At 37.8% G+C, this 20,999-nt stretch overlaps 1 protein-coding gene and 1 long non-coding RNA gene across 3 annotated transcripts in view; one reads left to right on the top strand and one right to left on the bottom strand.

The window, feature by feature from the left end:
* The window catches only part of DCBLD2 (discoidin, CUB and LCCL domain containing 2), a 91,649-nt gene that overhangs the window by 61,647 nt on the left and 9,003 nt on the right, over positions 1 to 20,999 (top strand). For both annotated transcript variants that reach the window (XM_036089919.2, XM_036089921.2), the window contains exons 4-13: positions 4,091 to 4,142; positions 6,613 to 6,685; positions 7,000 to 7,133; positions 8,793 to 8,833; positions 9,670 to 9,885; positions 10,873 to 10,997; positions 15,799 to 15,949; positions 16,718 to 16,804; positions 16,953 to 17,078; positions 20,269 to 20,362. In XM_036089919.2, coding sequence (XP_035945812.1) covers positions 4,091 to 4,142; positions 6,613 to 6,685; positions 7,000 to 7,133; positions 8,793 to 8,833; positions 9,670 to 9,885; positions 10,873 to 10,997; positions 15,799 to 15,949; positions 16,718 to 16,804; positions 16,953 to 17,078; positions 20,269 to 20,362 — 1,099 coding nt within the window. The remainder of the gene's footprint in view (positions 1 to 4,090; positions 4,143 to 6,612; positions 6,686 to 6,999; positions 7,134 to 8,792; positions 8,834 to 9,669; positions 9,886 to 10,872; positions 10,998 to 15,798; positions 15,950 to 16,717; positions 16,805 to 16,952; positions 17,079 to 20,268; positions 20,363 to 20,999) is intronic.
* Positions 9,529 to 12,077, bottom strand: LOC144380235 (uncharacterized). Its single transcript, XR_013444213.1, has 2 exons — positions 11,860 to 12,077; positions 9,529 to 9,860 (listed from the first exon to the last, which is right to left on the bottom strand). It is a non-coding gene; the product is annotated as an uncharacterized LOC144380235 (long non-coding RNA).

Raw genomic sequence — 20,999 nt, 5'->3', positions numbered from 1 at the left:
ATGAACAAATGAATAAACAAGCAAACTGCCAATCCCAGCCCTTTTTCTAGGCTTTATTTTTCCCTCAATGCACATGTGCTCTCTATAAAGGAAGGGTGTTACTACTTTTATGATAGCTTCTTTTTCTTCATTTTTAAAGTTTTTATTACAGTTTTATTATACTGTACATTTCACCTACTTAAAATATACAGTTCATTGATTTTCAGTATGTTCGCAGTTGTGCAGTCATCACCATAGTCAATTTTAGAACATTTTCATCACCCCAAAAGAAGCTCCGTAGTCACTAGTGGTCATTCCCCATTCCCTACCCCTTAAATCTCTCCCTCTCCAGTCCTAGGTAACCACTAATCTACTTTATTCTCTATAGATTTACCTATTTTGGATATTACATATAAATGGAGTCATACAATGTGTGGTCTTTCGTGGCTGGCTTCTTTTTACTTAGCATGTTTTCAGAGGTCATGTTGTAGCATGTATGAGTACTTCATTCTTTTTTGTGGCTGAGTAATATTCCATTGTATGGATATACCACATTGATCCATTCATTAATTGATAAACATTTGTGTACAGGTGTTTGTATGGATATATATTTTCATTTTTCTTGGGTATATTCTAGTAGTGGAATTGCTAGGTCATATGGTATCTCTGTGTTTACCCTTTTTTAATTATTTATTTATTTATTTTTAAAGATTTTTATTTGAGAGAGAGAGAGAGTAGAGCGAGAGACAGAGATTGAAAGCATGAGCGGGAGTGAGGGGCAGAGGAAGAAGGAGAAGCAGACTCTCTGCTGAGCAGGGAGTCCAACGTGGAGCTCGATCCCAGGACCCTGAGATAATGACTTAAGCTGAAGGCAGACACTTTGACTGAGCCACCCAGGCATGCTTACCCTTTTTTAAGAAACTACTAAACTGTTTTCTAAAGCAGCTACACCATTTAAAAATCCCTCAAAAAGTGCATGTGGGTTCCAATTTCTTTTCTCCACGTCCTTTTGATTCTGGACATCCCAGTGCGTATAACGTGTTATCTCATTGTGACTTTGATTTGCATTTCCCTGATTTGCATAACTTAGTTATGTTGAGAATCTTTTCATGTGCTTATTGGCCATTTGTATATCTCCTTTGGAGTAGTCTATTCAGATCCTTTGCTCATTTTTAAGTTGGGTTGTCTTTTTAAAATCAAGTTGGAATAATTCTTTATTGGGTACTAGATCCTTATCAGATTATATGACTTGCAAATATTTTCTCCCATTGTGCAGATTATCTTTCTCTTTCGTGATAGCATTCTTTGAAGCACAAAAGTTTTTAATTTTCATGAGATTCAATTTATGTATTTTTATGTGGCTACTTACGTTTTTTTGGTATCATAGCTAAGAAAACTGCTTAATCCAAGGTCAAGATTTATACCTACAGTTTCTTCTAAGAGTGTTATAGTTTTGGCTCTTAAATTTAGATCCCCTTTAATTTTCGTATGGGATCACAGGTAGGGGTCCAGTTTTATTCTTTTGCATGTGGATATCCTCTTGTCCCAGCACCATTTGTTAAAAAGACTTATTCTTCCTTCCCACTGAATTGTTTTGGCATCCTTACCAAAATCAGTTGGCTTTAAATTTAGAATTTATTTCTGGACTCTCACTTCTGTTCCATTCATTTTAACTTTTTATACATTGCTATCAGAAGGCTCTGAGGCAGATGGTTTCTTTTGAGTTGTATTCATCCTGCCTAAGCTGTGTTATTAGCTGGGAGCCTTGTAGTAATAATGGTTTTCTGGAAGGCTGTTTACTTGGGAAAAGCTTTCAGGAAAGACATGTTTTAAAGCATCTTAATTGCAGGCTTGAGGTTTTCCTTGCCTCTGTGGAATTATAAAGCTCAGTATTTGTAATCATGATTTTCTCTTTAGTCTTCTTGGCTTTCCTCATAGCTGTCCATTTTGAATTCCTATTTTCCTCCTAGGGACCTCTTTTGAGCCCCCATGGAATTTGAAAGCAGTGGTCAAGTGAGTTGCATACATTTGCATGGACTTAGAATAAAACACTGTCCTGATCAAGTATATCTGTAGTTGACCAGCATTCCGGCATGTGGCCTGAAAATAATGGGGCCAGCTGGCAGTCGTCTTGTGGTTTTGAGGCCACGTTGGACCACACAGGTACCTTTGCATCCCAGGCTATTAGATTGCCAGGAATAACCAGGGTATAGGTAAATTAGTGTGTCTGCTTTTCTCAGTCATTCAGCCAGGCAGTCATGAACCCCTATCCAGGCATGTATTCTCTTAAACTCCTAAAACACAGATTTAATCATCATTCAAGGGCCTATGGTGTATTAATCCATTAATCATGTAATTGCTCTCAAAATATCACTTTCCTGTTGGTCTAACAGTTGTGCTGAGTTCTTCCAAGATACATTTCATTTGGGTGATAATCATGTAATTTCTTCAGAATTATAGAATAATCCATTATCTATGCTTGCTGTGGTGGCCATTAATTTAATGAATATTTGCAAGGTGCCTGGGTGACTCAGTCGGTTAAGCATCTGCCTTCAGCTCAGGTCATGATCCCAGGGTCCTGGGATCAAGTCCTGCATCGGGCTCCTTGCTCAGCAGGGAGCCTGTTTCTCCTTCCGCCTGCCATTCCACCTGCTTGTGCTCTCTCTCTCTTTCTGACCAAAAGAAAAAAAAAATTAACGACTATTTGCATGCCATCAGTGTGCTAGGATCCTGTGGGGTATTATCTCCTCAGTGTATTGTCACCCTCAGCACACTTGTTCGGCCAGGCATTTATATGTGAAATCACTTACCTTTGGGATTGCCTTATTAGGGCCTTCTAGGTTTACCTCCATACAAGTTAGTCCATGATTGTACTTAGCCAAACATGCTAACAGTCACAAACTGTTATTCATCCATTTATTCAATAAATGTTGAATGAAAGCCTCCTGTTATGCCAAATGCTGTGATTGCTGCTGACCAAACAAAGGTGAGGACTGACAGCCTTCTCTGTCCCTAGACCAGGCATCATAAAATGATGTTGCTTAGAATCCTACAACTGCATTAGTGGATTTTTCTTACATAACACTTGGTACTTTGAGAACACATAATAGTCACCTACTCATTAAAACAACCAAAAAAATCTTAGGTGCCTACTATGTGCTAAAGGTGTTTGACTTGTGAAGATGAGGAACAGCTTCTGTGAGGAAGCGACAGTTAAGCCAGCAAGGCTAAGGGACAGTGGAAAATCATTCCATAATCAAGAGGGCAGCATGTGCCAGAGGGATCAAAGAAGGCTAGTATGGCAGGAAACCAGCACAGGTACGAAACAAGACTTAGACAGGACCAGGCCGCCACTGTTACCCAGCTTACGAACTAAGTCTTAATGAAACAGGTTAGCTCTTATTCAGATTTGATTTCTAGATAGAAATGTTAAATTTTAAAGTTCCTTCTTATTTAGATCATTGTTTCTTCAACTTTACTGTGCTTAAGAATTACCTAAAGGACTTGTTAAAGCAGATTTTTGGGTCTCCACTCCCAGAGATTCTGTAAGTCTGGATGGTGTTGAAGAATTTGAATTTCTATTAAGTTTACAGAAGTTACTGGTGCTGCTGGTCCTGGCCTTCCCATTTTTACTTAGAAATATATTCCTAGATTTTCAGTATCCTTTCAGTTCCTTAGAGTAACAAAATTAATTCATCTGTCTTGTCATTGTTTTCCTTATGTATAACTAGTAAAGGATCATTTTTTAGTTATATAATTATTTTTCTTTTTTCAGGAGCTGTATTTTATAGAAGTTATTTTAAGTCTATACATTTATACTTATCTGTGTACCTTATGTATGTGTATATATGTATATATGTACACACAGGACTCTATGAGGTGATGTGGTAACAAACTGTATTGGAGAGGCATAGCCCCAGAAATCAAGATACTTAAAATCAAAAAGAAATCGTGACTAACAAAAACTTGTAAGAAGTTACTAGTCCTACCTTGACAGCTGTTGAGATTTAAAATTTAGAACAGTATCATTTGGGATTTGGAAAGAGTTGGTGTTTCAGTAAGAGTAAACCTATGTATTACTGAATCCGTTTTTTTATTTTTGTTTTTCTAGATCTAATTACTTGTTTAGACACTGCATCCAGTTTTTTGGAACCTGAGTTCAGGTATGACCATATTTGTGACTTTTTTTCCCCTTAAATGTTACTCTTCACTATTCCATCATTATTCTTATACACTTAGGTTTAATGTACATTAATATATGTGTCACAGGTGTGACAGATAATCATTGTTTTAAGACGTCAATAAATTAGAGATTATTTAAAGCCATTGAGTTACCATATTTAAATTTTGCTTTAATTGTAGCATTTGGATCTTCTCTGTAACGAAAGTATAATTTCAGTATACTTCAAAAGTAGAACTAGTTGCTTTTCAAAATCTGGCAAAACTGCTAATGAAGTTAGAGGAGCTAACTTTTTTTTTTCCTCAAAAAAGGGAAAAGAACGATTTAGGCTATGACAGAATTCTTCGGTGTTCTTGCCCAAGCAGCATTTCTACTACTATTTGCCTGCTTTATGTCCTTGTCTCTTGTCTGGACTGGGATTCCCTTCTATTTGATTTTCCATTTCTAACCTTTGCTGGCTTTTATTCTGCCACTCACATTGCTGCCAAGTTTCATTCTAAAATAAATGACTGATCATTCCCCTACTTTAAAATCTTCAGGAGCTCCTTATTATTAAGACAAAATGCCATCCAGATTTCTTAGCCTAGGTTTCAGGATCCTTCCCAGGTAGTCCTTGGACCATTTTTCCAGTCTCATCTTATGTACTTATGGATTTTTTTTTTTAAGATTTATTTATTTATTTATTTATTTGAGAGAGAGGGGGAGAGAGTGAGCCTAAGACGGGGGGAGGGTCAGAGGGAGAAGCAGACTCCCCACTGAGCAGGGAGCCCAATGCGGGACTCAATCCCAGGACTCCAGGATCATGACCTGAGCCAAAGACAGACGCTTAACCAACTGAGCCACCCAGGTGCCCCTGTACTTATGGATTCTTGACACTGCTCTGAGCTCTCAGAACTTTTACCCGGAATTGCTTTACTCCTCTCTGCTTGGCAGCTTTATTCTCATCTTCTAAGACTGGTCTCACTAACCTCCCCCCAACTTGCTACCATTCCTCGAAGAGCAACCTTTATTTTGTCTTCAAGGATAGTTCTCTGTCTGTGGGATGGGTGTGCTCGTCAGCACTTACGGAGGATCCCGGTGAGCAGAGGTGACTCTGGCATCAGTGTCTGGCACACAGCCCTGCCACCGGGTCTTGGAGCCTCTGCTCTCAGCTCCAGCATCCCCACCCACAGGCAAGCTGCCATTTGCTCTTGCCTGGACCGCTGCACCACCAGCCCACTGAGGTCTCAGCTTCTCCTCAGGGTTCCTTCCAGTCTCTTTCTTCTCAGGAGCCAGAATAATCTGTTTCAGAAATGTGTGTATAAGCCTTACAATCCTTTATTGACTTCCCATTTTTACTTAGAAATATATTCCAGACTCTTCGCCCTAGCTCACAAGGCTTCTGCACGATCTGACTCCTGCCCACCTCTTCAACCATCTCTCAAACTACTGTTACCTTTTAATTTTACAGTATCACTGTACTCTGCCTGCACTGGTCATCCCAGTTGAAGACACACACAGGCCACCTCACCTCATGGGCACACTGTTCTGTCCATTAGGGTGCATTTCCCTCCCTTCACTGAGGCTTTGCTTCCTCAGAGCCCCATTTCCTGACTTTGGCAGTGCAGAGCCCTGTGTAAGAGCATCGACGCTGGAGCCCATATGCCACTTACCAGTTATGGGACCTGGGCACGCTGTTTCTCAGTTCCCTCATCTGTAAAATGAAGATAATACTAATACCTACCATTAGGGTTCTTGTGTGGGTTCCTGAGGTACTCAGAAGGCCGCCTGGCGCATAGTAAATTTGCTGAATGTTTGTGTTACTTTTATTAAGCTTGCTTCCTCTGGGTTATTTCATGGAGTGTCTTTTCTTCATAGCAGAATCATAATCTGATTAATGACTCATTTAAGTATTAGTTTAATGTCTTCCCCCTGACCTCTGGAGTGTAAACCCAGGGAAGACTGGGCCATATTTATTTGGTTGATGTTTGTAAACCCAATACCTAGCACAGCCCAGCACTCAACAGACAACATACTAGACATTTGGGTAAATGTGTTGAGTGGGTGGGTGGGTGAGTGAGTGAATAAATGAATGAATGCCAAACATTTTTAAGTCACATTTGATCAGTAGTGGGTTGGTGAAATAAATTGTGGTTTATCCACAAAATAGAATAGCAGGTAGCTGTTAAATATGAATAGGTCTTATAGTAAAAATATGTCTGCCATTCATTATGAAGTAAAATAAAGCAGTATGTAGAATATGACACAATATTTTAAATATGTGGGTGAAGATGTTTTATATGGATGGATGGAATAAAGTGTGAAAGGGCTTTTTAGAAGTAGTGCTTCTCAGGGTAGTGAGATTATAGTATTTGAATGAACTGAAAAATGAATATGTGATTTTTTTTTTTTGTTCTTTTCCCCCAGTAAGTACAGAACTATTTTATACCCTTTAACTTGTTTTTATTTCACAGTAAGTACTGCCCAGCTGGTTGTCTGCTTCCTTTTACTGAGATATCTGGAACAATCCCTCATGGATATAGAGATGTAAGTCTAAGCAACATAGACTTATGTTCAAGTTGTGATAGAACTTTTTTTTTTAACTCCAGAATATGTTGATGTACCTTGTGTATATCTTTAATCTTGATTTACTTTCTAGGAATTATTTCTTTTTATTATGGATGTGATGTTTTATTCTTTTTCTTGTGCTACAAGTCTGTACTGTGTTACCACATCGGTAATCCTGTGTTTATTGAGAAAACTGCCCCAGTCAACTCATTTCTTGAGGAAGCCTAAGTGTCTTGTTCATAAATTATCAAAAGAAAATTAAATACTAATCTTTTGTTTTTCCTTTCCTCAAGTCCTCGCCCTTGTGCATGGCTGGTGTGCACGCAGGAGTAGTGTCAAACGTTTTGGGTGGCCAGATCAGTGTTGTAATTAGTAAAGGTATCCCATACTATGAGAGTTCTTTGGCCAACAACGTCACGTCTGTGGTGTAAGTATATACGTTATTGGTCATATAAGGAAGGGTGTGGGGCAGGGGTGGGACAGCAGCTAGTTAGACCTCAGCAACATCACTGTTAACAGTGTTCATGAAATAACATTTGTGTGATGAGCCCTCCCATTTTTGTGTGCTCCTTGTCCGCATGTACTGAAGAGGACAGGCAGGGTCGCACCAGGAGTCATTTAGAAGGATGATTTGTTCTTTTCTGAGTGTTGAAAATGTCTAGAGTAACGGTCTAAAAGTCTGTGGCCAAATTTTTACTTCATTTTAAAGATTAGAAGGCATAACTACTCTGTTTCTTACAGCCAGTGTGACCTAGGATGGATTGAGGATAACTGAAATACTCTTGAATATAAATTAAATTTTGACGTAAATCAGAGGTAGTCGTATTATGAATCCTCCTCTCCTCCAAAGAGAATATTTGAAGAGTGTATTTTTATAGTCACTACAGTGATCTGTTTTATGAAACATAGACTAGGCATCCAAAGCAGGAAAAGTTGAAACATTAAATAGAAATGTAATACTTGGAATCTGTTTTAGTAAATCTTGCCTGTCACATGGGCTCAGTCCTGTAGACAATACTAAGCCTAACTGAAACCAGCTTCTCTTCAGAGGTTCTAGGCCAGTTTTCATTCAGAAGATGAGAGCATGATCCATATCCATGACTGTGATAAAACAGGAGTCACCGAACTTTTCCTGTAAAGGACCAGCTAACAAATATGTTAGGCTTTACGGGCCACCCGTCCCTGTCACTTATTCTCTCTTGGTTTATATAAGACTCTTTAAATGTGTAGAAACCATTCTGCGCTCACTGGCCATACAAAACAGGCCATCCATGAGCGAGCTATCATTTGCCCATCCCTGGTATAGAGTTAGCAACCTTTCAACTTCTCTTGGTTTCTTCTAGATGATTTTATGCAGACCTTATCATTCCTTTCCCCTCTTCTGCCTTTAGAAATAATTTTTTTTGTCAGTTCTTTCTTTCATACTTTAAGAAAAAAATAAGGACAGGTTGCATCCACTTGTAATAATGCTTTGAATGTTGTGGGGAAGCAGGAGCAGACACTGATGATTTTATCCCCCCAGGTTCTTTAGAGTCCTTGGTAAACTGGTCATGTGTCCCACGGCTCCATTCTCCCCAACTGCATTTACTTGCCTGTTACTTTGAAATCCAGATGCATGCTGCATTGTAACACTGAAACTTGTTCTTAGCTGTTTATATCCTATAACAGATGCAGTCTCTCCTGTGTTTGTAGCCAGCTTTTTTTCCCTTTACCCCCAGGAAACTTAAGCCTCATTCTCTGGGAATTACAGTGTACTTGCAACAAAAGCAAATGATGCAGAAGGGTTTGAGGAATGAAAGATAAATAAGTACATATTAAAGGTTACGTGGGCATACTTGCACACTTCATGTATGAAACAGGCACTAGATACTTGTAGAGAAAATTGTTTCTGCTGATTTCAGAAGTTGTTCTGCTTTGAAATGAGACTTTTTTTAGCTAAGAACAGCATCAGTTGTCAAATATGTGGCTATAGAATATCCTTAGTTCTTTATACAGTAAAACAAAAACAGAAGAAAAAGTTTTACTAAGACAAATATGGGGAAGTCAATATATGAGTGTCACCAAGAACAACTTTTCTGTCTTTCAGGGGACACTTATCTACAAGTCTTTTTACATTTAAGACAAGTGGTAAGCCTCTCATGGACTTTATAACTTATTATAATTTGTGTAATAGTTAATATTTTATAAACTATCATGCAATATGCCAATTGCTGTTTTGTTTTGTTGTTTTTTTGCACCTTCCTATATGTCACAATAATATAATGGGTGGAATAACTGGAGGTTTTATATTAATAGGGAAATGATCATGTAAGCAAGGAAAGTTACTTAGGAAAGTTGATTTTTTAATATGTCTGAAGAAGTAATTAATTCAACAGAAAATACTTATTGAGTGCCTTTGATTTGTCAGGCACAGTCCTGGTGCTAGTGAAACAAAAGTGAGCAGAAATAAACAAAATCCTCCTTTCTTGGAGCTTAAATACTGGTATTGAGAGATTGACAGTAAACAGTGGATAAATAAATTACTACATATGATATACTCTTTATAATATTATAGAAGATGTAGAAAAATAAGGAAAGAGGATAGGCAATGCAGGAGGGACTGGTCTGGAGTTTTAAGTGGGGTCACGGTAGGCCTCGTGGAGAATGTGACATCTGAGCAAACACCTAATGGCAATAGGGAGTGAGTCATTCACTGGTCTGGAGATAATGTCCCAGGGAGAGGATAATGTATTGCCATTAAATTGATGGTTATTGCTTGTGAATAAATATGTATGTACATTGCCTGATGAGACACAAAGACATGGACCCAAGAAACATTTGCCTACTTTTGAAATTCCTCTATTACAGTATATTATTAGCATAGTGTATGTTAATTGCATGTACAATAGAAAGTTTCCATTGAGCAAATAATACAGATTGTGAATTTTTATCTGGAAACCAAATTACTGTCTTTTTTCTTCCAGGTTGTTACGGAACACTGGGGATGGAATCTGGCGTGATTGCCGATCCTCAGATAACAGCATCATCTGTGCTGGAGTGGACTGACCACACAGGCCAAGAGAATAGCTGGAAACCCGAAAAGGCCAGGCTGAAGAGACCTGGGCCTCCTTGGGCTGCTTTTGCCACTGATGAGTATCAGTGGTTACAAATAGATCTGAATAAAGAAAAGAAGATAACAGGTTAAGAGACATAATTTTCTAGAATGATTTATAGTTCTGATTTTGTTTGGAAACCTGATGACATCTAAGATTTTCATAGAAAATTAGGTCACCACAGATTTAATTGTATGGTTTTAAGTTCTCTTTACTGGTGTTAAATATTCCTGAAGGTGGCTTTATAAAACGTGGCCGAGGAAAGAAGTTGGTATTTGATTTTTATTAGCTTTTCTTTTTCATTGTAATAAGATTCTTTAAAGGTAGTGTTTCAATTAAGTGATCTTGACATTTGAAATAACCATCTCTTAGAGTCATTAAAAGAAATTTATATTCAAGGAGTTCATTTTAAGTGCTATAAATAATATTCTTCATGTGCTGAATACAAATTTATTTGGAGCAGTTTATCAAATGGTCAGAATAATTTATTAGAATTGGGTTAGGTAATTTTGTTAAAGATTTATTTTGATATGGTACTGGAAAAAATAATTGTTTTAATCCATTCATTCCCAGGGAGTCATTGTTACTTGGTAGGTGAGATATATTTTACAGTGATATGAACACAAGCTGTCAAAATAGAATAGTCCTTTCCTTATGTGCACCCATCCATAATTTTTGGCATTTTTTTTTTTTTTAAATATTTTATTTTTTGAGAGAGAGAACGAACAGTGGGAAGGGACGGGGTGGGGGGGGAGAGAGAGAGAGAGAAGCAGGCTCCCCGCTGAGCAGGGAGCCCAGTGTGGGACTCGATCCCAGGACCCTGGGATCATGACCTGAGCCGAAGGCAGACGCTTAACTGACTGAGCCACCCAGGCGCCCTAATTCTTGCATCTTTACAAGGGAAGAAAATCAAGGATTTAGTTGCTGTTATAATGAAACCTTGCACTTAGAGATGGTAACATGCTTTTGGCAAAAATGTTTTAACAGTGTACTTTAGGTGTTTGTGCTTCAATGCTGAACAGACTTTAAGGATCAGACCATGTGCACTAATGAAGGCAACTTTCCATTCCCCAGGCATTGTAACCACTGGCTCCACCATGGTGGAACACAATTACTATGTGTCAGCTTACAAAATTCTATACAGTGATGATGGACAGAGATGGACTGTCTACAGAGAACCTGGTGTGGAGCAGGATAAGGTAAAATGATTGCCAGGGTATTATAAAAAATGGGCCTTTGCCAAGAATCACAGAAGCTCTCCTGTGTGGTGTTCAAGTTAGCTATCATTTGGTCTTTGTGCTCTTCTGGTTATTTTAGGCTGTGTTGGTTATTAGCCTTACTCGTCTAACTATAGTTAGGAAATTCTCAGTGGTTCTAGGTCCCTTTTGATAATTGTTAACATTTTTAACTCAATTGTTTAGGTACTTTATTAAAAAATTCTAAAAAGGAGGGGTACCTTGCTGGCTCAGCCGGTATAGCATGGGACTCTTTTTTTTTTTTTTTTTTTTTTTAAAGATTTTATTTATTTATTTGAGAGAGAGAATGAGAGAGAGAGAGCACATGAGAGAGGGGAGGGTCAGAGGGAGAAACAGACTCCCTGCTGAGCAGGGAGCCCGATGCGGGACTCGATCCTGGTTCTCCAGGATCATGACCTGAGCCGAAGGCAGTCGCTCAACCAACTGAGCCACCCAGGCACCCTAGCATGGGACTCTTGATCATGAGTAATGATCAGGGTCATGAGTTCAAACCCCACGTTGAGTGTAGAGTCTACATGAGTGAATGAATGAATGAATGAATGACTAATTTTCAGTAAGTGGTGATAACTTACTAAAAAAAAAAATTCTAGAAAGGAACTTGTAATTTCTTGTCTTAAGTTTTTCTTGTTAATCCACAGAATGATGGAGAGCCTAATTTGTTCCCAGATTTCTTCTATGTAGACAAGGGGGACAAAAGACAAAAGCTAAAGGCAAAAGTGCATTATAGTGTTGGATATAGACTTGAAAGGTCATTTCAAGATCACCTTACCAAATTTTGTCTTAGAAAACTTCTGTTTTTTCCTACCTGAAGAATTTCCTTAACTTCTGTGTTAATTATCAAATTGTTGTTTTAGTTAGGAGACAGTGATAATGCAGGAATGCTCCAGAGCAGATGATAAGGGGTGGGGAGTAGGGAGAAGTGGCTGTCCTCTAAATATCACTTTCACCCAGGCTCCTGGCCCATGGTCCACTGCAAGACCTTATAACTGGGGGAGTCCTTGTCCTCGAGGAAGGTAGATTTCTTCTTATCTAGAATTGAAATTATAAGCACAAATTTTTTTAATGAAACTTCCCTGAGTTTTGTTTCAATTATATGATACTATCTGTTCTCTATCATATATACGATTTGCTAATATATCTTCAATTACCACTTTTCTTATCTCTCTATTCAGAAAACTCCAGGGGCTCCTTATAATCTGTCATATGGATCTAAACTCTTCCGTTGTTATTCAAGGCCTTCTTCCCTCTCTTCTGCCTGATATCACATGACCTTCATCTGTGGTGAGGCTCTACCCATTGAAGTAAATAACAGTATTGTCTTTATACCTATCTTCCTTCTGCTTAATAACCCCAAACTTGGCTGCTTTTTACTCTGGGCACATCCATACTTATTTATAGAATATTTATTATACTTGTGGAATATAGTTAATTTTTTAAAATTATAAGAATTATTCATGCTTATATTATAAAAACATCTAGCACCATTGAATTATGTTTCTGAAAAAGACTTTCTCTTTTGCTTCATTTTTTGAAAGATAATTTCGTAAGGTATAAAATTCTAGGTTGATGTTTTTCCCTCCACACTTTAAATATGCTGTTCCACTGTTTTCTGGTTTGCATTTTTCCAGTGAGAATTCTATCTTTCATACCTTTGTTCTTCAATATGTAATGTGTCTTTTTATTCCTTAGCTGTTGTTAAGATTTTCTTTTTATCATCTGTTTTAAGCAGTTTGATTATGATGTGCTTTTGTGTAGTTGTCTTCGTGTTTCTTCTGCTTGGGTTTCTTTGAGCTTCTTGGATCTGTTGGTTACAATTTGCTTCAAATTTGGAAAATTGTAGGCTATGTTTTCTCAAATTTGTTGCCTCCCTAATTCTAATTACATGAATATTATGACTCTTAAAGATGTCTCACAGTTTACTGATGCCCTGTTCATTTTTTTTTTTTTTTAAATCTCTCTCCATGTTCTAGTTTGGAAAATTTTATTGTTTTGCCTTCAAGTTCACTAATCTGTTCTGTAACATCTAATCTATTAATCCTATCCAGTGTACTTTTATCTTCAGTGTTGTACTTTTACTTCTAGATTTTCAGTTTTGGGCTTTTAAAATTTTTTCCAAGTTTCTACTGATCATGTTTATGCTTTTTTCTGCCCCTAAAACATATGGAATATATAGTACCTCTTTTGATGCCTTTATCTGCTGATTCTGTCTACTTATGTGTGACATGTGGGTCTTTTCATGTTGATGGATAATATGGGTCATATTTTACATACCTGGTAATTTTTTATTGGTTGCCAAACATTATGAACTTTTACATTGTTTGGTGCTAGGTTTTCTATTATTATTTATCTAATTTTGAGTTTTATTTTGGGACACGGGTTACCTGGAATAATTGGAATTATTTGATCTTTTTAAGGTCTGCATTTTAGCTTTCTTAGGCAGGACCTGAGCAGCTTTTAGTTCTAATTTTTTTTCTACTGTTAGTACTGTTCCAAGTACTCAACCCAAAGTCTCATGTATTATGAGTTTTCTCCACGATATCTGTCGGTAATGTGAACTGTTCCCAACCCTACCTAGCTCTGAGAATTGTTCTGCTGGCTCCTTTCCAGCAGTTCTTTTCCCATCCACAGATTGTTTCTTTACATGCAACTGAAGATTTAAGGGGAAACCCCCCTACAGATCCCAGAAGTCTCTTTTTCTCTCTCTGTGCAGCTGTCTTCTCTCCTATACTCTATCTTACAAATTCTAGCTATCTTGGCCTCTCCATCTCTGAGCTCAGTGTCCTCATTTTGGTGAGACCACCAAGGCTCTCTCCGGACAATATTGGGAAAATAGAAAGGCTCACCTCATGTGTTTCTCTTCTCTCGGGGATTAAAGCCCTATGCTGCCTATTGTCCAGTGTTGAAAAACCCTTGTTTCATATATTATATCTGATTTTCAGATGTTTAAGGCAAAGGGTAAACTTAGTCCCTATTAGTCTGTCCTTGATAGAAGTGGAAGTCCTTACACTGAATTATACAGAATACCAGTCTCTTGCCTCACATTAGCCCATCTGCTCCCTCATCTGCCTCCAACTCAAGAGTAATTGGTGTATTCATTTTCACACCCTTTCTAAGCATGCACACATGCATAAGCACATAGACTGAGACAGCTTTTGGGTTTGTTTTCAGAAGATAGGAATGAATATACAACTTGCTTCATAATATATTGCTTTTTAATAGCGTGCCATATCTGTGTGTGGTAATATCCTGTAAAATTTAAGTTCCTTGAGAGTGGGAACTTGGACTTCCATTTCCATCTTTATCCTCATGACTCCTTGCAGACCTTGCTACACACAGGGGCTTATAATAAATGCTCATAGATTATAGCAGATCTTTTTTACTTAGTTTATATAAAATCCTTTTCTTTTAAGGTTTTTTATAAAAATGAAACTGCGGTGTGGAGTAAGACCTCAGGGATAGTTTTCATGTCCTAAAGTGATTATTGTTCCTGTACCACTAATGTAATAGACTGCAAATATTTGCCTTCATTTTATTTCAGAGTAATAGCTGAGGAAATAATGGGAGTTTACTAGTTTGGAAATTATTATAACTTCAAAACAAACCTTGTAGAAAATGAAGGCTATTAACACATCTTAGAAGTTTACAATCTAATGCTTTGTGAATCAGCCAAAAGAAAATAGCTACATTTGGACATGACTTAATGGAAGAGTTAAACATTTACTTGCTCTCACATTAACTGATAAAATACAAACCACTTTGATTTTAGGCAGGTATCTATTTATTAGTAGCCTTTAGAAACTAGCCGGTGATTTGGCCTAAAGGAACAAGGAGGACTTTTCGCTTAGTGGAGCCCTAGAGTTAAGTCAGGAGACTCAGACTCAAGTCACTGCTCGGTCATTGACTGGTTATGCAGTCCGTTTACATTCTGGAGCTGCACTTTTCTGGGTTCTGCCTACTTCATGGGGTTGTCATGGAGAACAGCTGAGTTACTTATATGAAAATGCTTTTGTAAATAAGCTCTTGCAGTGTTACATACTATCATTATTTGCTTGAAATGGTTGAGGGGATGAGGTAGTCACTTGAAATCGTATTCGTATAATACATATATATAATGCATCCGTTGCTGTTTACTTAGGATCATTAAAATTAGGCAGGCAACAGTGTTTCAGAATCGCTTGTGTAGTTTAGATAGCAGCAGAGATTGAAAATGAATAATACAGGAACTGTCTTTATGTAGTTTCTCCAGTAGGTGGAGGTATATTGCTGTTATGCATTCCTTAGTGTATGTTCACTTTCTGTCTCTTTTCTGAGAGAAAAAGTATGAGAAGTACACAGTAAAGCATTTCCTCTAAGACCTTGTATGTTCAATTATGCTTTACTTTGAAAATTAATATTTTTAAATAGCTGGTAGTGCCGCAGGACTAGAATTACTCATTTACTACAAGAATTACACTGTCTCACTGCAGCTGAAACATTCTTCTCAAATTGCCAAATTAGCATTTTTGGTATGTTTCAATCATTTTAAAATCATTTTTGTATTCAGTACTCTTAGTTTTTGATGAAGAATGTGCAGCTGCTTAATAGTCCAAATTATGATTAATTTATTTTCTGAGAAATTAATTCTTACTGTCATACTTTACAGATCTCATTTAAGGCCCAAAGCAAAAACCAAAAATATGTTTCAGTGAAACAGTTTAGCCCTGACCTCTGTTGACATAAAGTACCAATTTTTTGTTTTTTAAAGATATTTCAAGGAAACAAAGATTATCACCAGGATGTGCGTAATAACTTTTTGCCACCAATTATTGCACGTTTTATTAGAGTGAATCCTACGCAATGGCAGCAGAAAATTGCCATGAAAATGGAACTGCTTGGATGTCAGTTTATTCCTAAAGGTAAAGCAACAGTATGTAATTTAATTTAAAATGGCTTTGCTATTCTCAGAGAAAATAAGTAGTGATAATATGAGTGTTCGGCTTTTAAGTACAATATCTTCTTAAAGAGGATTTTTAAAAGAAATAGTTATCCTATTAAAAAGCCAGTTACCAGAGTGTTTTCCAAGGTTACAAGTGGAAGAAGAGAGCATCGTCAATGAGATAATGAAATGAGATTGCTTTTCAGATGTAGTCTCAATCTTAATTTTTAATCAGGTCCCATGAAGCATAATATTGTACCATTAACACCGATGATTATAACAGTAACCCTAGTCTAAGTGCCTTTTCCTTTGAAAAAATTAAAAGTGGAAGTAACTTCCCTCAGTATTCTAGAATATTTTAATACTTTATTTACTGTTTTATCTCCAGAACCTTCCACAATGCCCCCCACGTAGTGGGCCCTCCACAAACAGTTATTAAATGATTGAATGAGTAGTATGTCAAGCTGTGATGATACTTCTGTAGCTTTAGAGTTTAATGTCATCCACCTCCTCCGTGTTCTACGAAAATTATTTTAAAACAATTTAATTTTATAAAAAGTGAGAAATCCCAGTAAGTTTGTATGTTTAATGCATAGTATATTTATCCTTCTGGCATATTGTTGTCCAAGATTTAAAATTACTGGGCAGAAATAAGTCCTCTAGGATATGTTGAAGATATTTAAATTACTGTTTTTAGCTATGACTCTTATAAGCAAAATGTATAAACTTTTCTAAACCATTTTTCAAGGTCGTCCACCAAAACTTACTCAACCTCCACCTCCTCGGAACAGCAATGACCTCAAAAACACTACAGCCCCTCCAAAAATAGCCAAAGGTGTGCCTCCTTTAAGTGTGAGAATTTGGTATTCCCTGGATTTGTGGTATAATTTTCCATAAATGTATTAAAAGCATCATAAAATAACTTTGTTTTAATCAAATTGATGTAGATAAAAGAATAAAGAGTTATTAAAACTTTTTCCAAGGTCGAGCCCCAAAATTTACTCAACCACTACAACCTCGCAGTAACAATGAGTTTCCTGCACAGACGGAGCAAACAACAGCCACTCCTGATATCAAAAATACTACCGTGACTCCAAGTGTCACCAAAGGTATGCAAATCCAGAAATTAATACCTGTTACATAGTAGCATTTTATATTGTTTGTAACTTAATTTTCAGGAGCATTTCCAGCTTTTAAACCCTCAGTTTCTTTTCCTCTTAACTGTATTTCTTAAGAACAGAAAAAACTTGGGCGCCTGGGTGGCTCAGTTGGTTAAGTGACTGCCTTCGGCTCAGGTCATGATCCTGGAGTCCTGGGATCGAGTCCCGCATCGGGCTCCCTGCTCAGCAGGGAGTCTGCTTCTCCCTCTGACCCTCCCCCCCTCTCATGTGCTCTCTCTCACTCTCTCTCATCTCTCTCTCTTTCAAATAAATAAATAAATAAATCTTTAAAAAAAAAAAAAGAACAAAAAACTTTTATTATTCTCCTTGGAAAAGAAACTGATTACATTGCTCTGATTTCTCTTCTCTGGTGTCATTGTAGAATTGTTCTTTAAATATTTAGAGATGGCTGCTGTATTCTGGGTCTCCTCTTGTGATCTTTTTTTTCCCACCACAGCTAAACACAAGGAGTCTATTTCTAGAAATAACTAAAACCATACCAGGAAACAAACTTATTTTTCCCCCTCTGGTTATATATTAATTTGTTGGATAGGAAATTTGGTGGCAAAAAGGGAAGAAGGGGAAAAAAACCAGTTTGGGTGAAAACTGACACTTTTTAAAAAATACTGTGAGTTAATATATTCATTAAAAAACTTCAGTCTCTATTTTGAAAATGTTTACAATCGTAATTTTTTCATATTATAAATGTGGTAGAATTTACTTTCAAATTTTATTACCGATAAATAAGGTATTAACACATACGAAACATAATACTTTGATTGTACTAGTTGTTGAAAAACAAAATTCCAGTTGAATTCGGAAGAAACCACCAGTGTCATAGAGGAATTAATTTCAGTGTTGGCAGATAAAGCATTTTCAGGACAGTGCAGAGAAGAGAAAGCAATTCATTCCGAGTAACTTGTGCCACACAGAACTTTATTCATTCTCATTTTCTGAAAATTTGCCTGATTCAGGTAACTCTCTCCAACTTTCCACATATCACTTTTTTTCCCATCTTCTAAGGTATTTTCTAAACAGACCACTTTCTCATGCTGCTGGAAAAGCTAAAGAGAAGCAAGACTTCCTAGAGACAAGAGATCTCAGTGTCCCACAGAACTTCTTACCATTTTGCAGAAGACGTCTGTTTGGGCAGAATCCCAGACCTCATGTCTGGATGGAAGAACAGTCATTTGAAAGTATTGCTCATCTTAAAGTCTGATTATAGAATCTTAAAATCTCAAGGCTAAAACTGTCCTTAAAGTGTTTTCTTCCAGAGCTAGCATTCCTGTAAGCTTCAGAAGAATAACAAAGAATGTACAGGTCTTTTCAGTTAAAGACCTCTTGTCTCCTTTTCTCTGGGATGGTGGTATATAGACTTTTTATTCTTTTTTGAACCTAAGCAGATTTTTTGAAACCTCTGATTAAATTGAACTGTATCTACCTGAACCTGATTATTCTCTCTCCAGTTTCACAAATTTTAGGGATAAAGCACATTTACCCTTCTGACTTCTTAGTGCTTTCTAGCCCTGAGTCATGATCTCTGTTTTATGCACTTCTCCTTTTCCGTTTTTACATCCAGGCTGAGAGCGATGCTAGAGAAAATCATATCATGGTCACATTTGTGCCACTGTAGCTTCCTGAATCCTCTCCAGATGGGGCCCTCAGCACCAGCCGGGGGTCTTTCTCTTTCTCCGGTTAGCTCTTCTGTCTCTTCTCAGCAGTCACTTCTCCATGTTTTTCAAACCCTTGACTCAGAGATTCTTTACTCACTCTCAGTTACCACTTCAACTTTTCAAGGAAAGTAAAAGCAAGTAGAAGGACACTCCCTGTTTGTGGGGCCTGTAAACTCACCTGTACCCTCTGTCCACTGCGTGGAAGGAGGGGTTCCTTGTACTGTCCAAGGCTGATCCACCTGTGCCCTTGTTGCCATCCATCCACCTTCTCAGAGGCCTCAGGTTATTGATTATCCTCTCCCTCTCCCGCATCGGCAGCCTCTTTCTCTCTCTTGGATACAATCATAAGGGTACCTAAGACGCTGTGGGTGAGGCCCCACAGTGTCTGGCGCTTAGCCCCCAGCAGGGATCAGCGGTGGCTGTGGCTGTCCTCATTGCCAGGATGGGGGGGTGGGGGGGGGCAAACTAGGGAAGAAGCTGATGTCTCAAGCGACCTTAGGCAGACCATTTGCTGTATCTGGGCCTGGGCTTCCTTATCTGTGGAGGGAGATAAGAGGATTAAATGATCTCCTAATCCCTGCAGGCTCAAGCATTGTCCTTTTCTGCCCTGTTGATACAATTGGCTTTTTCACACTTAACACTGTGTTGTTATCTTCCCATATCTATAAATATTTCCCCCATCCCCCTAATACACACATTTCCAATTGCTGGATATTTTACTACGAGAAAGATATTATGATATATTTATTCCCTTTCGTTTTTGGGCATTTGGATTATTTCCAGTTTTTCACTCTTGAAGATACAGAAGCCACTTTAAAGATGCATCTTTGAATGCTATCTTAATTTTTTTCTAAGAATAAATTCTAGACATGGAATTGCCAAGTAATCAATTTTTATACATATTGCCCCAAAATGATACAGAAAGTATCCATTTAAAGTCCCATAAAAATAACTGTTTCTTGATATCCTTTCTAACAATTATTCTTTTAAATACTTGCCAATTCGATGAGCAGAAATAGCATCTTATTCTTGTTTTAACTTCTGTTTCTGTGATTACTAGTGAAGCTAACATGTTGAATACTCACATTTTTTAATTGTATTGCTCATTCATCTCTGCTGATTTTTCTATTGATTGGTTTTGACGTGTAAATTCTGTCATATATAGATGACAGTAACCCTTTATCAGATACTCAGAAATATATTTTCCAAGTTTTTCATTGATCTTTCAGTTTGTCTTGGTGATTTTAAAAAGCTACTATGAAAAGTTTTAAGTGTATACAAAGCTGAAGCAAGTAGTATGACAGACTTCCACGTTATCTGTGAAAGCTTCTGCCATTACTCACACACGCCCATTCTCGTTTCATGAACAATGTGTGTGGCAGTTTTTGAGATAGAAAAGCTTTGAAGGATGATATGGGTAACCTTCCCACCTTATCTTCATGACTCTGCCTTTGGTGTGTTTTCAGATGTAGCCTTGGCTGCAGTCCTAGTCCCGGTGCTCGTCATGGTGCTCACCACCCTCATCCTCGTAGTAGTGTGTGCTTGGCATTGGAGAAACAGGTGAGTCCCTAACCAGCTCACCTGCTTGGTCCTAGAAGGGGTGTTTCCAAGTGTGAAATAAAAACTAAATATACAAGGTGAAGTACCATTCACCTTTTTGAGAAGGGGAGAGTTAAGGTAGTTATTAAAGTCAAAATACATTAGTTTCTCCTTTCCATAAAAAATGAGTATGTTCAATAGCATAGTCAGTCACTGAGTGCCTTTACTGTATCAAAATCTGCTTTACGTGCTGGAATATACACATTAATAAGAACGACAGTCTGACACATAATAGTTGCTTAGTAATATTTCCTGAAAGAACGAGACACAACTCCTATCTCCCAGGTGTTTGGCAGGGTTGATTGACAAGACACGGAACTGTAATATGGCTGGAGGAGTTCTTTTTGAAGTGCCAGGGAGCACAGATGTGAGAACCATGAGAGTTATCTGAAACCTTTTCTGCAGGAAAGAGTAATCCTCAAGTTTGTTTCTCCTTAACGAGGACGTTGGATTTGCCTAGATGGAGGAAGGTAGAGAACAGCCCAGACTCTGTGCTTGAGCGAAGGCACAGAGACGTGGAGTGCAGGCAGGGCAGTGAGTGCTCACGCGCGGGCGGGACACAGGAGAGCGCAGAGGAAGGACTGTGCAGGCGCAGCCT

The sequence above is a fragment of the Halichoerus grypus genome, chromosome 1, assembly GCF_964656455.1.
Source record: "Halichoerus grypus chromosome 1, mHalGry1.hap1.1, whole genome shotgun sequence".
NCBI classification, from domain to species: Eukaryota; Metazoa; Chordata; class Mammalia; order Carnivora; family Phocidae; genus Halichoerus; species Halichoerus grypus.
Note: the sequence above shows the minus strand (reverse complement) of the source record. Positions and strands in the feature narration are given on the sequence as shown.